This window comes from Harpegnathos saltator, unplaced genomic scaffold (genome assembly GCF_003227715.2).
Source record: "Harpegnathos saltator strain DR-91 unplaced genomic scaffold, Hsal_v8.6 scaffold51, whole genome shotgun sequence".
NCBI classification, from domain to species: Eukaryota; Metazoa; Arthropoda; class Insecta; order Hymenoptera; family Formicidae; genus Harpegnathos; species Harpegnathos saltator.
This window is the reverse complement of record NW_020230327.1, coordinates 1,513,127-1,534,275: the sequence shown is the minus strand read 5'-3', so window position 1 is coordinate 1,534,275 and position 21,149 is coordinate 1,513,127. Positions and strand designations below refer to the sequence as shown.

General features: G+C 41.0%; 1 protein-coding gene and 2 non-coding genes across 3 annotated transcripts; 2 read left to right on the top strand and 1 right to left on the bottom strand.

Annotated features, from left to right (window-relative positions):
• Nucleotides 1-495: 495 nt before the first annotated feature.
• Nucleotides 496-20,972, bottom strand: dgo (ankyrin repeat domain containing protein 6 diego). The gene is made up of 10 exons (XM_011145216.2): nucleotides 19,595-20,972; nucleotides 13,694-13,799; nucleotides 12,489-12,587; nucleotides 4,266-4,475; nucleotides 3,656-3,754; nucleotides 3,321-3,558; nucleotides 2,173-3,071; nucleotides 1,808-2,036; nucleotides 1,344-1,589; nucleotides 496-1,184 (listed from the first exon to the last, which is right to left on the bottom strand). The coding sequence occupies exons 2-10, from the start codon at nucleotides 13,784-13,786 to the stop codon at nucleotides 1,021-1,023; spliced, it is 2,277 nt and encodes a 758-aa protein (XP_011143518.1). The 5' UTR covers nucleotides 13,787-13,799; nucleotides 19,595-20,972; the 3' UTR covers nucleotides 496-1,020.
• Nucleotides 8,486-8,609, top strand: TRNAL-CAA (transfer RNA leucine (anticodon CAA)). Its single transcript has 2 exons — nucleotides 8,486-8,523; nucleotides 8,565-8,609. It is a non-coding gene; the product is annotated as a tRNA-Leu (tRNA).
• On the top strand, nucleotides 11,086-11,158 carry TRNAR-UCG (transfer RNA arginine (anticodon UCG)). The gene has a single exon. It is a non-coding gene; the product is annotated as a tRNA-Arg (tRNA).
• Nucleotides 20,973-21,149: the final 177 nt, after the last annotated feature.

The window sequence follows — 21,149 nt, the reverse complement described above, 5'->3', positions numbered from 1 at the left end:
TAATATAATCGATAACTGTTATAAATATATGGATATTTATATTTATTTATACCTTTTAATTTTAACATATATAATTTATGTATCTTAATAATCTAATGAAATAAGATTTTCTTATCTCTGTCTTTTCAATATTTTTATATCCTTTAAAAAATTATTTTTTCATCTCTCACGACTAATTTACGTTATTTCAATATATTTTATCCTTAGCGACCGTTCAGCTTTGAAGGATATACTCCACACTCAGAAGGCTAGTATTACACAATATAATAAATATTAATTTCAATTATAAAATATCATTATTTAATATTAGAATTTTTTATTAATGTTTTGTTAATATTATAATTTCTCATTCAACGATCATTATTATATATAATAAGTATTATATTTACTTATTGTTGAGTGGAAAATTACGATGTTAATGTTGTTGCTTTTTATATTTATTTCGTATTATCTTTATTACGTTTTACACTTTATCACATTTGATAATATAAAATATGCCTAATATATTTATATCTGTGCAAATGCTATTGTGTATGACCTATGCTCTCTGAACTTTAGATATTGATTTTGTACTTGGTTGAGAAAAGGCAAAATTTCGTCTTTTTATCTTAGCACATGTGCACATATATACATGTACATAACACATATTATAGTCACATATATAGTATATGAGTAATAAATACTGTTATTTTAATTTAAAGTTTATTTCTATTATAATATGAGGTCATGGCAACATGGACGGACATATGACACTTATAATAATGATATTAACAATAAAACTAATATAGACAACGATGCGTAAAGATAATTGCAGTATGTACATTCCAGGATGTTCATATCAAAGTGAATTCCGTTGATATCAACGGGAAACACGAGGAAAAATTATAATAATTCAGTTTTCAATCATTGTTTCAATATCTCTGGAGCCACCGGTATATTTTATGTACAATGTAACGTAATTACATTTTAAGAAGGTTGCGTCATTTTCGGTTGGTATTATGAAACGCCAATTGAACACGGCTAAACCAGACTAGCGGTGCCGATGTTGATTACGACGTTGTCAACGCTTCGCTCATAAACCGTTAAATCATGTCCCCTCGGTTGCTCTAATAAGACAGCGAGTTGTTCTCCACTCGCGAATGATCCCGTCGAAGGTGGCAGGATCACATCGCATTCCAACTGACCTGCACAGAAGCCACAATTTACAATTCAATTACATACATAACATCCTGCTTCTAATGAATCAATTTCTAACGAAGAATGCTTAACTTAAAGCTACTCTGTTAAATATATCATTAATGAATTATATGCTTCTGTTATCACGAAACAGGACTTTTTAATACCTGATAACGAAGGCGACGCACCCTTGCTGGAGCCATACATGCGAGTGCTGTAACCAGAATCGTTGTGAGTATCGTGCAGAGGCGGCGTTGGACTGTACACAGGATTGCGTGATCTGTAAGGCATTCTCGCGATGCTGTCGTAGTGCACGTCTTCAGAAATATTAGTTTTCCTACAATTAGCTCCCTTATAAGCTTCGGGTTGTTCAACATCGTCGTCTTCACCTTCGCTACTCTCGCTGTCATTACCTACAATGACAGCCGAGAACGGATACGTTCGAGTCGTAAGTAGTTTTCTTAAAGATTTATATAGTTCTCACAATTCCTCGTAATTTTAATCCTAAACCTAACCTTACTTAATGTATCAAGTTGAATTTATACATAATTTCTTTCGACGATAGTCACTGATTCCTACATGCTACTTGGTAAATCCAATATATTCTTGTGTTTTAACCGAAACATATTACCTTGAAGATGTATTCTCTGATTTGACTCGCTCAAGTTGATCGGTTCGCTGTTTCCGGAACGAATTCCTCGCCAGCCGTTATGTATATCAGGTACTTGCTGAAACCGCTTGATCATCTCGTGGACACTGCGACGACCGCTCCATTCTGTTGCATTGCTATCGCCAATCTTGCGAGCCTTATTCTCATCCGCAGACATGGTCATACCGTGCAAGTCGTACGATACGCAACCCTTGAGAACACATAAAAGAAACTCGATTAATATTTATATCTAGATAGACAGACCAAACAACTTTTAACTCACGGTCTTGGCTCATTTTTTATTCGTTTCATAAAGAGACAATATGGTGATTGCAATTTAATCTTACCCTCTGTTGACGTCTCCCCTCCATAGAAGGTGACTGCGTTGGCACTATGCTTAAAGGTGAGGTTCTATCCTGCCTAACGACTCCATCAAATGTTTCATTAAGTCTCGGGGGAATATCTAACACCCTAAGCGCTGATCTGGTCACCCCAGAGCCCGAAGGTAGGTCTTTCATAGACGTGCTAAGTCTAGGTATAGCCGGTATATCGAGATCGTCCAGACTACCGCGGTGAACTGGTGTTTCTCCAGGTATTTCAAAGCTACGATCTTGCGGTCGATCGTCCAATAAATCCTCCAGTGACCTGGTTCTAGTCGGTAGCACTACTTCATGATGCTGGTTATAGTTGGTTTTCGCTGGTCTCTCGCTGTATCTACCCCTTCCACCTCGCTGAAGACGTTGCTGGAGCTGCGAGTGTCTCTCGTTACATCTGGTTCGTTCCTCCTGTACGCACCTAGTCAACTCTGAGATTTGCCCTCTGGTCCTTCTCTCCAGATTAGTCACTTTCAGGTCCAACTTCTCGTGAGCCTGATCGATGTGGGCTTTCAATTCAGCCTTGTCCCGCTCCAACTTTGCCTCCATGTGACGGAAGAACGGTGCACAATAACACGTGTATCCTACGCCCACCGGACCCTTCCTGATATTACCCGCTAGGTCCAAGTAGTACTGCTCACCACGCTCTAAAGGATCGGCCGGCAAAGAGTCCAGACGAGGTTGAGGGAACGCTTCCGGGTCCGGATAATAGTGACAGCCGTAAGGCGACCATTGCCGGCCCATGATGGCCTTCTCAAAGCGGACCTTATGCTGCTTGCCGTTGGACTTGTGCTTCTTCCGGTCTTTCTTCGAGCTGCTACCGCCACCGCCGCTGGTACCACTTCCGGTTTTTTCTCGCTTCTTTGTTTTACCTAAAAACAAATATCACAAATCGATTATAAGTACAGTATTCTGAAGTGTTCGTTAGTCGAAGTCAATTCGACGTGTGGGCCAATTAGACCGAGTCGAATTCATCGTTAACGTTCATTGTTAATGTTGTTTAGAGTTCATTGTTAATGCACAAATAACCCAGAAGCAATGCAGCATTCGTGTGTGGCTAACGACGTGGTTTTCTATGACGCGACCACTAACAGATTAATCGAATTGGACTTTGACCTCACCGTCGTCCAATTTTCCATCAACCGAGTCGCCCTCGCGGCTCTTACTACGTGTTCGGCTCTTGCCACGGGCTTTAGAGATAATGTCCAGGATTTCGGAGAGATTCTTACGACGGGCGATGTCCTTGGCTGTTTCGCTCTGTTTATTCCGCAAATTCCGGTCGCAACCAGCCTCCAGAAGAATTCGCGTCAACTTTCGGCGACCCATCGCCGCGGCTATGTGCAGCGCGGTATCGCCGTTCTACGGTGACGAAACAAATGGTTTGTATCGCGAACAATGGAATAAGAAATCGACGATTTGTAATAAACCTGAAAGAACGAGGAAGCGTTATACTCACTTTATTTTGATCAGACACCCTGCACAGAGCCGAGATCAGTATGCGAGTTACTCCGGCATGACCGTAACGTGCGGAAGTATGCAATGGTGTATCGCCGTACTGAAACGCATGAATAACGTTTGAAGTCTTTAAGAAATAGGTACATTTGCCAAGAAGGAAAAGATACTCATACGTGTCAAAAATCACTAACTATTATATATTCGCCTTTGAAAATTCTTCTTAATTTTTATTTATTTATTTATTTGTCTTCTTAATTTATTGGTTTCGTACAGAGTTGAGTTTCTCACCACAGTTCGTGACGAAAATAGCAACACGTTATTGATAGAATCGTTCACTGGTACAGGAATGCGATGGCAATTAGGGGGTGGAAAATTTGTAATTGCAGTTTATTCCGGACGTGTATCATCATTTTATACAGTTATCCCCGTACACTCGCGATGAAAATGTTGCAACTGTACTACATCGTTATTGTACACAGTTATTTAAAAAAAATTTGGAGGCTTGGCTTCACGCGATATTAGCGCTAAATTCCCTCCCTTCATTCTTATCCTTATCGTTAGAGCGCAAAGTGCACGATAAAGTGATGGTAAGGAATCGGCAGATCGCTTACGTTATTCTGAAGATCGGGATTGCTGCCGGCTAGGAGGAGCTCTCGACAGCTTTGATTATGGCCGTTTTGACAGGCGAGGTGAAGCGGTGCAAATCCGGCGAGATTCCTAGCATGCAGAGGGGCCCGTTGGGTCCCGAGGGCCTTCGCCAGAACCGCCACGGTCCGACTGTAACCACGCCACGATGCCTCGTGCAATGCCGAGTTTCCATGCTGAAAACACGCAGACGTATTCATCGAAGGTTGTTCGGTACCCGGCTCCGAGCTATAGGGTGTCCCAGAATAGATCGACCAGTCCCGGATACATGAGATCCGCAATCCACATTCACACTAACCACTAATAATCTTTAAACTTATAATCGAGGAATTTCAAGTAATGTTATTAATATAAGCTAATTCGTTTCTACTTTTCTACGAGTACCTATTGATAGAATACCTTCCTGGTTATTCAAATTTGCGAATATTTTCCAGATATTCGGTATAACTGGGTATTCAATAATTCAGAGTAAAGAAATCGTAGGTAATATTTGAATTGTCATCTGTCATATTGATTTCCATTAGCAATTAATGATGCTTCAGCTCTAATTTTGTTCTTTTCTTTTTCTATATAGTATACGTACTTTGTAAATCGATCACTGTACTTTGATAATCTGCAGGTTGTATTTACTAATCGTGCTACTCAAGTGGCATCTGAGTGGCTGGAAATTATTCTAGAGGCTCGATTATCTGAGTAATACTCGAATACCTGCCTATCAGAGTATTGATACCGCTAATTTTGAATGTTCTCCATTAATATAATAGCCTATTTCATCATCGCTTGCATGCAACGATTCTGTATAAAATTACACCTCGGCGCAATGAAGAAGAAACTCACTCGAGAAACTAAATAAATTTCAAGAATTAATGTTGGCTACCAACATTAGTTTGAGTTCAAGGCGAAAAATCAGTTTCTGAACAAAAATTTGGAAAATTAATTTCTGGGACACATCGTATAGCTGGCGTGTATGCAAGCGAACGTCTTCGTGCTGCATTTTACTACACGTTCCGCGAGTACTAACATGTAATATCAGTTAATGACAGTTGTTACCATTATTACTAGTAAATCCGTGGAGAGCGAATGCTCCGTTAATTTATCTTTAATGAGTTTCCTTGGACTTACTACTACTTTTTTCATTACATTGCCGTCTCAATAGTCACCCTATTTAACGTCATATTTAGTGTTAGATTTACCTAGAAGAAAATCAAGATAACATCAAAATGAAAATCAAGATAGCATCAAGATAATATGAAAATGACAATAAAATTATCGAATTATAATCGAAGAGTGAGTTTTTACATTTCTTCGTCATTTTTATCATGCTATCATGATTTTCTGTTTTACTTGGACAAATGATACACAATCAAATGATGCACAATCAAAATTTAGAATTTATATTCGTAGTACAAAAGTTAAGATGGAAAAATTAATATTTTTATCTCATCTGTAATATATATTTGCTCCATTCGCACGAGGATTGATTCTCATTGCGAATTTGAATATTGGAAGTAACATTGAATATTTTTATTAATTCTCCGAAAATAATGGCGGCTTATACTCAGTGTTGCCACGTGATATCATCAAACTGCAAAACCTTTTAACGATTACCAACTTTCAGGACGCTAGTATTACGATTTCGGAGACAATTCAATTTCTGGTATTAGCGTAATATTATCATTAGGACTGGAGGAACTTAGAGCTCGATTTATTACATCTCGATGTTGAAATTTGCGGTTTGCCACCGACACCGTGCAAAAGTCACATAGTGACGTGTCCATGTGCGATGGCGCAGCTGGTGCTCACAGAAACTGGTGTACGGTACACGGCGTAGCGCAACAAAGGAAAAAGGCGGACGGGCGCAAGAGGATGACCGAGAGACTTACAACTGCTCGCCCATACTCAGCGAAGCAGCCGCTGGTCGATGAACCGTGCCATGCCACTCGCGACAGCACCGCCGCACACACCTAACCCTACGCGTGCTCACGCACGATGCCGCGCAGCATATAGGGTGTCCGGTCAGAAATTCCAAGAACTTCAGTAATTATATAGATATCCAGAATGAGTCGCGTAACCTGATACTATACTGATTCTATCAAAAGAATCTTTAAGAATTACCATTAAGAGAATTACTAAAGAGACAATTTTGAAAGTTTATACAAATAAAGGGATTAATAAAAAAATATAGCTGTTATTTTGAAAATTTATTATTGACAAAATCAAAAAATTAAGTCCCTAACAAAAAGAAATAATGAAACCGTGCGATTTACGTCGTATAAAGAATTATATTAATAAATGGATCAGCTTTAAATCAAATTTGTTACTTTCATATATTATATTGTGAAATATATAGCAAATCGACTTTGTGAATTCTTATGTGATTGAATTCTCTGGACTGTTCTGTGACATCTCTCTCTCTCTCTCTCTCTCTCTCTCTCTCTCTCTCTCTCTCTCTCCCCCCTCTCTCTCTCTCTCTTTCTCTCTCTCTCTCTTTCTTCCTCTCTCTCTCTCTCTTGATTCCAGATTAATAAAGGATTAGGAATTATAAGAATAATAATAAAAATTATTATAAGAGTGAAAATAATATTACATATTATAACAGTAATAGTATTTTAGTAAATGGTATAATAATAACAATAATATTTTAACAAATAAGTTATTTTTCTGATTATAGATTTATATATTTGCATCGAGATCGGTTTCTTCATTCTGGCCGCAAACTCTAAATCTAATTACTGAGCGTCACATTCTTTGCAGTTTCCTTCCGTGAGCTAGCCATTGAAAACATTCATTGTTTAACCCGGAATTTATTACTTCGTGATTCCCGACTTTTGTTCCATAGCTCTGCCGTCTAAGAGATTTTTCTTATTTTCCTTTTTCTCGACTTCTGACTTCAAAAAAATTTTCCCTATTTTCTTCCGGTCACTTTATCGTTTTGATCCTTTTTTCCCTAGACTAGCTAATTTTCGCTAAATTTTCTTATAATACTTCTGATAAATAGATTGGTTGTTAATTTCCAAAAATTAGATTCATGTCTTATTCCCCTCTTGGACTTGACTTTCCGTGGAATCCGTTTGTCGTAAGAAAGTGAAAAGGAAAGAAAAAAAGAGAAAGAATACGGGATATTTAAAGAATATAAAGGTATAAAGATAGTCTTTTATTTTAATTCGATCTTATCTTCCATTTATTTACAAGCGAATCCATGTATTTTGTCTTTCATCTTTTTGCTGACCGTGTGAAAAAAGATACTGCGTAACAATGAAAGAGAGAGAGAGAGAGAGAGAGAGAGAGAGAGAGAGAGAGAGAGAGAGAGAGAGAGAGAGAGAGAGAGAGAATAGCTCGCATTTACGATTCATCGTTATAAGTCGGTCTAGTGGCGGATTTAAACTTTTTATATTCCTTAACTATAATATAAACAAATTTCATATGTCCTTTATATATATAAACAAATAATAAATTAAGAATATTTAAAATACGAAGAATGGTTCTATTCGCTGTGATTACTGCAGATATTTTATTTGTGGCCTATGTCCCAATCAAAAATTCACCTTACTCTAAGTCGACGTCCCTGAATAAATCATAAAGTTAAGCATGGAAATCAAAGAGGGGCTGCAGCAATGATGGTGGCATTTCTAAGTGCTCAATTTCTCGTCACAATTTTATTGCGACCATGTAACATGTACCATGTTACATGCGACCATGTAATTAAGATTATGTATTTCGATTTTATATACAGTTGAAAATTGCATAAATAACTCTAGTTATTATAGGCAGCAGGCATATATGAGGTCAATAGTCACTCTATTTAACGTCACATTTAGTGTTAACCTACGTACAGAATAAAATCAAGATAACGTTAAAATAACATGAAAATAACAATAAAATTATCGAATTATGATCGAAAAGTGAGTTTTTATGGCCATTTCTTTGTCATATATGTTACACAAAATATTGAATTAAATTAATTCCATTCTGTAACTATTCTGGACTTCTGTATACATGTACAAATTATTAAATTATATATTATAAATTACATATATATTACATAGATATATAATAATATAAGTTTCACTGGAATGTCAATGATAGTTCGTTTAAAGTCGTTTCTGAAATAATTTTCTGAGGATTTAATAATTGTTAAGAAACTACAGTGCTTCATTACAGCTAAATTTGCCGTGGAACATCACATGTCAGAATGGCCGAGCGGTCTAAGGCGCCAGACTCAAGGTATAGCAACCTTACCCGTTCGTGACGGGTAGTCAAGAGGATTCTGGTCCTCTCTGAGGGCGTGGGTTCGAATCCCACTTCTGACACATTTCTTTTTTATCTTGATTTATTTCAACGTCGTACTATTATTTTGATATCTTTATATAAACGTTTAAATATCTCATCGTGTTGAATTTTAACCAACAGTAAAGAACGCAAGTTCAAATCTCGCTCGGTCAAAGTTTTTTTTCAGGCCACGGCAAAGCTTTTTATCTCGTTGTTTTTTTAACAGACTACTTTTCCGTTGTGAAATTATCCATTTATATATATTTTTTTAATAATAATCATGTATATAGTGACTCATCAATATTATTTTAATTATATGTTAAAAAGCGTATTTGTAACAATTTTTGCTAATTTGCTAAACTCAGTGTGTTTGTAACAATTTTCTGTAACTAACCCTTTATAGAAATCTTACGCGAATTATCAATTTAATGTTGTCAATATAAACATTTCGTTTTTCATTTTTCTAAAATACTATCTACACTAATCACGTTGAGTATTCGAGTGATAATAAAAGAAATTAGGTACTAAGCAGCAGATATGACACCACTAGTGCTCACGTTCACATTCAAAAGTTAATGCACAATATGAAAAACAGCATGATATATCAAGTCCTTTGGAATCTTGCATTATTTTGAACATTACGGTGGACAAGTCGATACTTAACGATACCATTATCAAGTACTACGCGCGGACATCACTCTTTATTCAAGGTCACACGATGTAACGACGTATCAGGTATCCAGATATCCCCTATACCTTGATGCTTCGTGTACCATACGCTTGCACAGATTCGCAGGAATATAAGCTCTCCCACGCGTGCGTTTGCCGTGAGTATCCGGCGGGATATGTTGCTGAGCGAGAAGCGTTTTAATGTATTCACCCCTCCCGCCTCTACAACGAGGAGAGTCGGACCGGGCATGCTAATTGCCCGCGGGACAATAGTGGGATTCTACGACGACGGCATGCAATTCCCCGGGCACGTCGTATCGTACATCGGAAATAACTTCGTTTTATTTCAGCCCACGTGTATATATGCGCGCAGCATGGGCTTGTCTTCCCGCGCTTTTACGACCCGTTTCCTGCGTATTTTCGACCTAAGAGTGACAATTGAACGATGCTGACGAGCGAGCCTGAAAACAGCTCATTTTGTAAGACGCTTAGGCAGACAATTAACCTATTTGCGCGGAGCGTATGACACGTCGCGTGTAATTTGTGATATCGCGTAAGAAGATCACATTGTTAGGATAGGCAGCAATGTAGAAAGTCTTAGAATTTTCTAATGGAGAAGCCGATCTCAAATCCGTCGAGAAATCTACGATAAATCGTATTAGATATGAACACCCGGTATATAGCGAAACAACTCGGATAAGAGAATTGTATAAATAACGCGGATTGCATGCAGCGAGATAAATTAAAGCTATACTCCTAGTGCAATAAATTCATGTAGTCCTAGTGATTTATTTCTCGATAAACACACCAAGTATATAAGGATTAACTGAAACGCACGAACGTCTCGTTAGTTATACGATTAATCTATCTCGTAATGACGTACACATTTCGATTAGTTTATAGTTATTTTACGGATAAAATTTTTCGACCTTTTCTTTTTTATTTTAATGTGTTAGATAAATTTTCATTGCAAAATATGGATGTTTATAAAATTTTTCGACCTTTTCTTTTTCATTTTAACGTGTTAGATAAATTTTCATTGCAAAATATGGATATGTATGTTTATAAAAGATAAATGCTTTGCGATAAAAATAATGTGACGATGTTCGATTAAAATACGGTATGAAAACTTGAAATTATTTTTAAATTATTCGTCAGTCAATTGTCAGTATCGAAATATCTAGATGCTCAAAAATTACTCGAGTCTCTCGGATATCCCTTTAAGCCCGTATTCATCAAGTACCAAGTATTTTACAGAATCATAAAACAAAATCAATTGATGTGATATCAACTATTGTAGAAATCAGTAACAAATAACAGACGGGAATATTATTAGATATCACTCGCTATCTTCATTCCAAGTGTATTTACGATATATATTTGAATACCGAATAAGTAAATCGATGCACAAGTATGACAAATAATCTACTGTTTATAATAATCTATATACTGATCGCACTAATCTTATAAAAATCGAGGTTATCTTCCAACCTCTCTTACGTCTAGCATAACAGTATTGATCTATTTATCTTGCGTCATTATTTATAATAAAGCAATATCGAAGAATCTTAAGATATCAAATATAGAAGGAAAGCGTAAATATTGTTGGAGTTAAATACTAAGTAATCTTAATATGTGAAAAATTTTGTCAATAAAGCTAATTATTCACCAATATATATCATTTTATGTAAAAGTTTAATCTTTGTTCATCATGTTACCTATTTCTCTTAGCTCTATGTATGAAGCATGCGAAATATGTAAGAATGGTTGAATACTTTAAGGGGTAAAACTTGGTTTCGACGAGACTATATGATTGATCTACACATATGGGGTAGCTACCCTCCAATAGACCGTGTGGCCTAACGGATAAGGCGTCGGACTTCGGATCCGAAGATTGCAGGTTCGAATCCTGTCACGGTCGGTGTTATTTTTTTTTCTTTTTCATTTAAATGACAAAGCATTCATAAAAATGAAATCGTGCGTGAAAAACCCTGCAATACATTTGAGAATAAGATGATGTATCATGTTATCATTAATGGATTAATTATTTTGTTAAAAAGAAAGGAAAAAAACATTTATATAGGCAATTATAGAATATCATTTTATAAATTCATATAAGCTCGGATATTAAGTGTAATTCGTAGAAGTACAAACTGTTGAACAAAAACAATCGCTTACGTTTAGTTGAAAGGAAGTTATAAAAGAGATAATGTATGAATATTTCTGAAAAAAAAGAACTTGAAATGGTGAAATCCTTAAATATGTAACTGCCTGTACGTATTTGAGAGAAAATACGATGCTTCTACAATATGCGGTAAGAGCAATTCCTCTTCGTAACAAGGGAGAGAGGGAGAGAAAAAGGAACACAGGAATATGTGTACATATTTATTATTGTATTTTTACTCAAGGGACAAACATCAAACGACGTGCACGTGTGTTCGAATACACCTACGTCGACCTACGACTTCAGCATCGATTAATTCTCCCTCTCTCTTTGCCGTTCTCCCTTCTCACTATTCTACCGCCTGTTCGAAAAGATCGTAGCTCACCAGGCATCTTCTATCGTCGAGAAATGAAATTATTTGCCTTAAGCAGACGATGCTTGCACGAAGGAAGCGTGGTAGAAAAGGACAACCAATATACATAGGCAAGAAAGAGAGAGACAGAAAGAGAAAGAGACGGGGATGGTGAAAGAGTCGTGGGAAGGGAGGTAGGGACGAAGCGAGAAGGAGGCGCGTTTCTAGTTGACCCATGACCGGAAGTCGTACGTGCAGCCTCGAGAACTGCAAGAGATCTGTTTGCGGAGAATCCGGCCACAGTTGGACGAATCCAAAGTAGGTGTGGTAATTTATATGATAAAGATTCCTAGCTTGGTTATATCTAACGTATCTAAGTATATTCCGATAACGAGGCGTTTCTCTTTTATAGCGTTTATTAAGCGTATTGAAATCGATGTTATCGATATATAGTTCTGCTGCGTATTGATTTTTAGCAGCGGGATGTTCGGGTATTTCGGGTGTCACTCGGACTAATCGGATAAAGTTTTCAGGATATCACCTGGCTGTCTGGGCTGACTGGTTATTTCGAAATCAGGCAGCTATAAAATGAAAAAACTCAGGCTTTCGAGAGAGAGAGATGAAGAGGTCAGTCAGCCGAGCGACCATCGACGTTAATCTCGGAACGAGACATTTTTCCCGTTTATGCGGCACGTAAAAATACGTGAACGAGAAAATTTATACAACACTACTCACGTCGTCCGCGGTGCTGACGTCGACGCCGCGCAGCAACAGGGTCTCGCACACTTCCATGTGACCACCTGCCGCGGCCAGCAACAGAGGCCCCCGGCCATTCTGAAACACGACAGGAATCTTGAACATCCTCACGCGCTCACGTGCCGGTAAGCATGCTCGCGATAAAACGCGCTAATTAAGAAGCTTGTGCCGAAAAAACACACCCGAAAGTGAATGTCTTATCGCCGTGGGTGACGCTTGACTCAATTTCTTAATCATTGGAAATCTGACTCTTCCCGGATACAAGTGATTGCATTACGAAATTTCCGTTTGTTTTTTTCTTTTTTAAGATCAATTCTCTCAGGGAAGTTGCAACAAACTTCTGGCAAGAGAGGAACGGTCAAATTCTCTCTTCGACAGTAGTCTTGTGTGTCTTCGTGTTTAGCATGACGTAAGTTCAACTCTACTATATTGGTTGGCTAGCGTATTTATTGCAACTGTTCCGGAGCGTTGCCGAGGTTGCGTGTCGAATGTCATCTTCCGGCGGAGCGACGATTAATAAATCGAGCCCGGCAGCGACGGGAAAAGTCTCGGCGGCGATTAATTTCATCGGCGCAATTAAGGCAGAAGCAACCTTAATGAGCGCGTGGATAATCGATCGGGTGGTCCATTCGTTCGTGTTTCGCGTCTCATTTGACAAATGCATATCGCGCCAGCGTGCCTATCTGCATTCTTAGTCCAACCTAACCTAACCCATCTAAGCAACCGTGAGCCGCACTGTGAGAGTCGTGCTGCGTAAGGGTGAATTAATTATTAGGAGAAATTAATATATATCGCCGCAACAGTTCTCACCGCTCAATGCCGTTAATAGAGTTTTCTTCCCAGCTAATATCATAAGCAACTACAAGAATTTAATAAATTTAATTTTGCGAGATACATATTTCATTATGTTTAATAATTTATTGACATCTCTCAACGTTTCTGTATTTTGTTCTTCAGACACTTTCGAAATAATAAATTGAATATTAATATTTAAAAAATATATGTGTATATAAATAATAAATAAATATAAGAACAATTAATCTAAACATAATGATCAATTGTTGTCCCATTAATTGCGAAATCACTGCAACAATTTTGGAATCAGTAATAAAAAATTTTGCCGATGTTTACAAGGATCACCCTGTACATATTTCTATCAGTAATCAAGGGTTGAAGGACTATACCTCGTCGGGCAATGGTTTAATGTCTTCGTCGAGCAAGCGTGTGACTCGAGCAACATCGCCACGAGCAGCCGCCTCGCGCAACTTTTCTGCCATTCCAGTCGCGCATCTGCAACAAAAACAACAAAATAGTATTTTATACAAAGCAAGCAACACGTGACAGACGATTCAAGCACATTGTAATTCCGATAAATTCAAATTTCAATTTCTTCTAATCCGTAAAATATGCTAAGGTGATTCTCCTCATTAACGACAATGAGGGGAAAGCTATTTTACTCTGATTTTCAATATAATGCTTCACATGCATGAAGTATTACATTAATATCCCGTTACAGTAAAATCACCGTAACTGTCAGAGTTACATATCTTCCAACGAGAACAAAGGTATATACGCGGCGCCATTGTTTCCAGAGAGACAATGGGACTTTTCTTTTTTTCTTACTAGTTTTCTTGAAAAGAAAGAAAACACATGTTTTCAAAACGACAAAACAAAATGGAGAAATAAGAGGAAGGAAGAAAGAATAAAACCATTGACTTCAGTTACTGTTTTAATAATTTTGAAAAGAAAATATTCTTTTATAAATTCTATTTTACCCCATAACTTATATATATATATATATATATGCAAATAACAATGAAACCAAATAACAGTTTAAAATTAAAGTCAGATTATCAAGCATCGAACATTAAAATTGGAATATATATGAAGTCTACGAATTGAATAAAATTCCTTCCGAGCAAAACCGCTCAGCTTCGAGCTAACCCAAGAAGTCCGTATTGAAGTTTACGCGTATAATTTTTCAGCACCCTGTATCTATATTGCTGCTTGGGTTCCTGTCGTATAATCCGTGTAACGCGTGGACAGTAAATTATCCTGATGCTCGGCGCGGCGGTATATGATCTAGGATCCGAAGTGCGTCTGCTAATGAGGTAGACTATTACACTCCCCTGACGGAGCTCAGCCCGTCGTCCGTTTGGAACATTAATCTCGCTCGCGATTACTTCTTTTTGGAGCTGTAACGATTCCAGAAATAACGCCGACGTTGAAGGAACGAAAGTACCCTGCGAGCGGATTTACGAGCCGCACGTCTCGTGAAAGTACCGCCGAGGTGTGAATTAATACACGATTCGAGCGAAAAATAATCGATAATCCTCGCAATTCAAATACAAAATGCATACGCCGAATGGACTTGGCGCGCTTAAACGCTTAAAGCATGATCTGCAACGACGCTTCAGGAACATTGAATTTCCACGAGCACTCGGCCGGAAACCAAATAAAATCGTTAATCTAGGGCGATCTTATTAAAAATCGTTTCTGCCATCCCGTGCTCGTTCCTCGCCCTTCGCGCCTGAGCGCGCGACAAACCGTCGGTTATATCGCGCAACAGAGAGGTTGCGCTCGATTGCCGCTGCACCCCCTTTTAAAATGGGCGCGCCCTAACGTCCGGCCGTAACGTAACTGTCACGTGACGCGCGGCCGTATAGCGCCGAATTCGAGACGCCATGCCAGCCGGCCGGCACGCGACGACGGAATCGCGCATCGCCGCCAACCGCTCGAATGCCGATGCGCGCGAGTGACTGCGGGCGCACGTGCGAATGCGGTTTTCGCTGTTGAGGTTAAGCTCTCAAAGCAGCGCCGCTCGAACTCGTTTGCGATGCCGGGCTATATCTGCCGCGAAAGAAGCCGGGAGAAAGGCGAGTCCCCCGAAGTCCGGAGTCAAAAACCTGAGCGAAAGCTCTGACATCATGAATGCGCCCTCTCGGAATAACTTTAGCCTTTGCTGCAGTGGCTCTTGCGTCGGGCAAAAAAATCGGAGAAGGAGAAAACGTGTTCTGTCCAATCACAGCCAGCTTCCCTGGCTGCCCCTTTTCTTATACGCGACAAAACCTAAGCTCACCGATAAAGGTAACCGGTGTTGTGGCGGTTAAAACCAGCAATTTCATCGTGTTTATTTTATCCGCGACATCGATGATAGTGCGTCCCGCGAATCATAGTGTTTCCTGCCACGATCACGCCGCGACATTATTATACCAGCAGGGCCGGCTTTATAGTATCTTCCACGCTTCTCCGCCGGCAAAGAGATTAGAGCAACTCCAGGAGAAAATGCACCCAATTACAACACAATCGGCTTGTTCCGTCTTTCTTCTTTACCTTTTTAGCTTTTAACGCTGAATACCCAAGTGATTAAGCGTCATGTTAGATGCCAGTTTTAACAAGGACTATTTAAAATTAAATGAATGAAGCTCGTCGACTCAACGTTTGCGTAAGAATTAAAACAAAATATACAAAAGTATGCACGCACCGCTTATAGCTTTAATTAAGACATAAATGTCACGACATAAATATATATTTTTTAATGGCTACAGGGCAACGCTCTGAGTTGGCTCAAGTACTTAAAATTCACGATGATAAAATTCACGACGAGTATAGAAAAAAAAGTGCAGGATCTCTCTTAGAGTATATAAAATCCCTCTGGAAAACTATCCCTATCTGCAATATTATCGACGGCAGCTTAACGAAATTGCTGTCGTAAGTGTTTCCAATCGTGGTATCGCTGACAGCCGACCTAACGACTTAATACCATGCCAACAGTATCAAGGTCGTTGTTAATTATGATCCTGCATACGGAAAGCGCATCATCGACTAGCGAGAAGGAAATTTGCGAGGGAACTTCGAAAATTGCTGGTCTCCGCCCGCTATTAATCACACGTATCCGCCATCTTGGCGAAAGGAAAGGGAGGAAGGGACGCGTAGTAATGCCGCATTGGTCTTTACGTGTCTTAAAAATTGCGACGACAGGGTGTGGTGCCGACAGGGCATAACAGCTAGGTTCGTGGATGTGCGCCACGGCGCTAAAGCGTCTTACTCGTAATTCTTTTGTTTCAACTCACTAAAGCAAAAATTGTATAAGTTTCCACAAGTTTCAATCCCTCTCACCACTCCATTTTACATTTGCGGGTTTCCACTTTTATCTCCACTTTTATCCCCGTCATCTTCATCTGAAATTCTGCTTTTACTCTTACAAGCCGCGTGATGCGGGTTTTATGCGTCCCATAAGCAGCCGACCAATCGCAATAAGCCGCCGTAAATGATCGGCGCACCATAATCTCCTCGCGGCCCAACGTTTCCATCGCGCCGTATTTATCACAGGGTGCTCATTTTTTCAGAAGTTATGACGCTCCGTCATAAAGCTCCGGCTATCCCGCTGTTTTAGCGCAACCCAAGTTCGAAGAAGCTTATCGATCACAATCGGTTCGTCGTCTGTGGGCAATTTATCCGTTGCGATATATCTGTTTGGCGGTGGAACGAGTTATATAGGTGCATTACGCTGCGGGCGAATGCCCGTTTCGCCGCATTTGGAATCCGTCATATTCCCTAGGGAAATTTAATGGGACCGTTCTGTCGTCGGCAAAACTCCGTCATACTTGAGTTTTATTAACCGGAACGCATCTCCCGGCGTTTTTATACCAATTGAACGACGTTGCGGTACGTTCCGGTCCACTTCGGGCGCAGCCCTAATGGTTGTGCGAATAGAATCACACTGGGTGTGCCATCGATACGGGTGTACCATCCTCCTAGTCTGAAATTCTCGGAGCTTGGCACTTCGCGATTACGGCGAGAGTGCGCGGCGCGCACGCGTTTCTTATTGGAATATTTGTCGCGCGTCGTCTTCTTGTTTTCCGCATATTCAAACATATACATAAACTATTCATGAGCGAGACGGCGGAGGTCATAAACAGCAGCTCCGCAAAACACACCGCACTTAATTCACTACAATTCCTTCAACCCTCGAAGAATGTGTCAACTCGTCGAAGAGCACTTTCGCGAAAAAGTGTTTTCGAAAAGAGGAAGATACAGATTATTGAAAGAATGGATTAACTGCCGAAGCGTAGTGAGCTGTGAATCCCCCAAAAAATGTATACAAATGGCCACTTGAAAGGACACACCTCACCCGTGAATCATCCGCTGGGTATGTGCCATTTGATTTACATCGGATAATAATCTCGTATCTCGACCGACAGTACTTGGTACTATTTCGATACTAACTTATTATCAAAGATAGATACGCGCGTACGCACCCCACGTCGTTTATCTTCGTCGAGTATGTTACCTTGCATGGTCAACCACGCCCAGGAAAGGGTTGCCAACCTGTGTTCCTTTCGATCCGATGGGCCGATTTTAATTATTAGACTTCGCGCAAAGGAAATCCCCCTTTGGATACTCGCTAAATACCGAATAATTACCCAATCAATCGTCTTCTGGAATGAGAGGAGACGAGAAGAGAAAAATGTCGCTCTATCGTAAATAAACGTCGAGAGAGTAACAGTATCATTGCAATAGCATTATAATCTCCCACTCGACAGTGTAAGCGCGATAATGTATGCAATAATTACATGTTATTAATTAGCCCTCCCTGGTGCAATTGTCGCAATTAATAATGTCGATTAACCTTCTTGTCACATTTGGAAGAATTCGGAAATTGCCGACGTATCGACGTATCGACGTTCTCCGCGACTCGCGGTATTCGGTTATTCCACGGTCCTTAACGAAGCAATAGTTAACCGAGACGGCACTCTCGTTCCCGCATCGCGGCAGCCGCGATTGCAACGCGATTCTACCCGCGCGTGGCCGTCCAGAGAACCGGGCGCGACACACACAAAGGCAGAGCTTGCCCGGGCTTGCGGCGTGCGCCCTAACCCGGGGAATACCCGGCAATTATCTACTCAGTCGTCTCGCTGCCTTCGACCAAACCTCCCGTCCGCCCCTTCTCGCGCATTCCTGCGCATTCCAGCCATTATCCAGCCTCTCCGCATTGCGAGAAACGACCCTACGTCGTAATGACGGCGCGAGCCGAGAAATCCACTTCATTCGAGGATTAAACGCACAAATTACACCCGAGCGCGGCGCTCTCGTCACACAAAGTGCCCCCGGTCGTTGCGACCATTAACGCGGGAAGGGGGCTTTCGTCTGGACGGGGGGCCAGGAAGATTATCGACCGTCACATTTTTGCGCTTTGCTATGAAAATAAACTCTTCTACTCTCTCTCTCTCTCTCTCTCTGAGCGACCGTGAACAAGTCAAGCGTACATTTGATCAATGGAGCTTCAAGGGCGCGTATATTTAAACACGTTCAATCGCGGCAGGCTCGCTAACTGAATCGTCGAGCGATCTTCACACTTTCACGGCTAAGTTCATTCAAACGGGGAGAGCGCTGGAAGAAGGATAGAAAGCGATCGGTAAGCGGCGGCGCGCGCGCGATATCAGCCGGCATTTATATTACTTTTTCGAACTCGCGGACGGATACGATTGCATAATTTAGTCGTGGCGCACGGCGTTGTCGCGAGCGAGTAGCCGCGGCGCCGCCACCACGTGTGAACGTACACATGTACCACCACGTGCGCACGCGAACGAACACTCGCGCGTGTAACTCGCGCGAAACCGGTATCTGCGCCTTCCACGTAAACCCCTTTCGGGATGTACAGGACGCTCCAACGAGCTGTATAACCTAGATCAATGGCAAAGTCCCCAGCGCATATCGCCGATAAATTACACACACCCGTGTGTACTTGGTAACTACGTGTAATTGCAAGCGACTGAAAATGAACGACATTTTGCAAATTATGACGTCCACCGGCGTAAAATGCTATGGAATCTTCGTTCTTCCCCGTTGCGCATTTTAAGCGAACGAACCGCCGCAACGTCTAATCACCGACGTGTTTAACTTGGAAAATTAGGGTTCAGTCGGATCGGAGCGAGAAAGAGGCGACGCTTCTCGGTCTCCGCACAACGACAAATATATCCGCAGAACGCCTTGCACAATCAACGCTGGAGATACAACAAGCCTCTGCGATTATTACACGCTTTTAGCGGCTGAAAGACTCACCGGGCTATAAGCACACTTACCAGCCATATACGCTTATCCAGAAGGCATCGCTTGCGAGAGTAATCCTTAATCCGTGTCGAAACGCCAGACGGGCGGTTCGTCCTTCACAAAATCCACTGGCGAGCAAAAAGCACAGAGCTACACATCGCTGCCACCTTACAGCACTCCGAACCAATTGTCGCACTGCAGAATCGACTTTCTTGCAGGTATCACGTAGCGCACGGAGATCGTCGATCACTGGGTATAGCGGATCATCGTCGGTATAATGTTACTTGGACCCGACGGGACTCACTTCACGACGAGATCATCTGTCACGGTATAACGTTCCAAATGGCAACCCTAACGTCGCACTTTAACGTTTTTTCGAGAAAACAATATTCCCGACGCAGATTGCGACGGTGACTTTGCATCCGTGCAGTCCCTGTGATCAGTCGTAAGCAGAATCGTTTATTTCAGTCGAGAAAGTAAACGATGAGAATTGCAAAGCTTGCAAGCTAATGGCACGTTTGATGTTTACTTATCGAGAGCCGACGATAAATAGACAGCAGCCGGCGATCGTTACAGCGGGATCTAGATTTTCGTTCTTTTCAAGGGAATATTTACACGCTGCTAAGTAGTAACGTTAGCAGTGAGCGTGCGAGTCTTGATACAGGAGAGTAATCAATGCGTGCGTACTCGACGATGTGCGGACAAATTCAGCGACTGTTAAATTTTAACGCAAGCCGCAGTAGGCGCCGTGTCCCGGCGGAGACTTCAACGCTCGCACAGGCAATCGTATACGCCAACTACTATTGGCTACTTCACGATGGAAGACGTGAATAATGCAGCAAGGTTCCGTTCGGAAGAAATCACGAGATTGGTAATACGAAATAATGAGTTGGAAATAAATTAGGATTTATGCGGCTTTCAACACACACATCGACATATCTCACAGCAATATGGCCAACGTGTTCCCCCAAACGATCACTCTCAACACCACAGCGAATTAAAAAGTCAAACGATCTCTCGGTCGAAAAGTTCGATCGAGTTCGATCGAGAGGATTTTTTTCAGTTCGATGAAAGCGATTTGTCGAATTTGCACAGTCCTCGGAAGATACTTCTTTTCTTTCAGTACTGAGAAGCCGCGGTCGCAATTTGTTGATGAATTTTCTGGTCACCCGAAATCAACCCTCGCACTTTCTCCGCCGAATTCCCATTTCGTTCGCAGCACGGACATTACAAATCACTCGAATTTGTCCGACGCGAGCGCGCGTGTGCGGCCGCGCGACATAATTCTTTCACCTCCGATAACATATCCTCCGAATTTACGACCGCGTATCACCGACGCGAGCAAGGGTTTTTCAATGTGCACTTTCGAGGACGCGTTCCTTCGGAACGGTTCGTCTCGGAAGACTCGGAAAGGCGGCCGTACCAAGACTGGTCGCGTCGAGAGAAAGCCGCGAATCGCGAGCGAGCAGTTCTCCAGACCAGGGCAGGCGCAAGGCATCGACTCGGTGAAACTTGTAGCTACCGAGAAGCGCTGTTCACGGGCTGTAACTCTACTTGAAGAAGCCAACGGAGGAGCCAACAGAAGCT

What these genes read in the sequence shown, in the direction of transcription:
- dgo (XM_011145216.2), bottom strand. Translation starts at nt 13,786, where the DNA reads ATGGCAGAAAAGTTGCGCGAGGCGGCTGCTCGTGGCGATGTTGCTCGA. An exon ending in ATCCCGATCTTCAGAATAAC is followed by an intron (nt 3,755 to 4,265) that starts GTAAGCGATCTG and finishes CATGCGTTTCAG; the next exon opens with TACGGCGATACACCATTGCA. An exon ending in GGGTGTCTGATCAAAATAAA is followed by an intron (nt 3,559 to 3,655) that starts GTGAGTATAACG and finishes TCGTCACCGTAG; the next exon opens with AACGGCGATACCGCGCTGCA.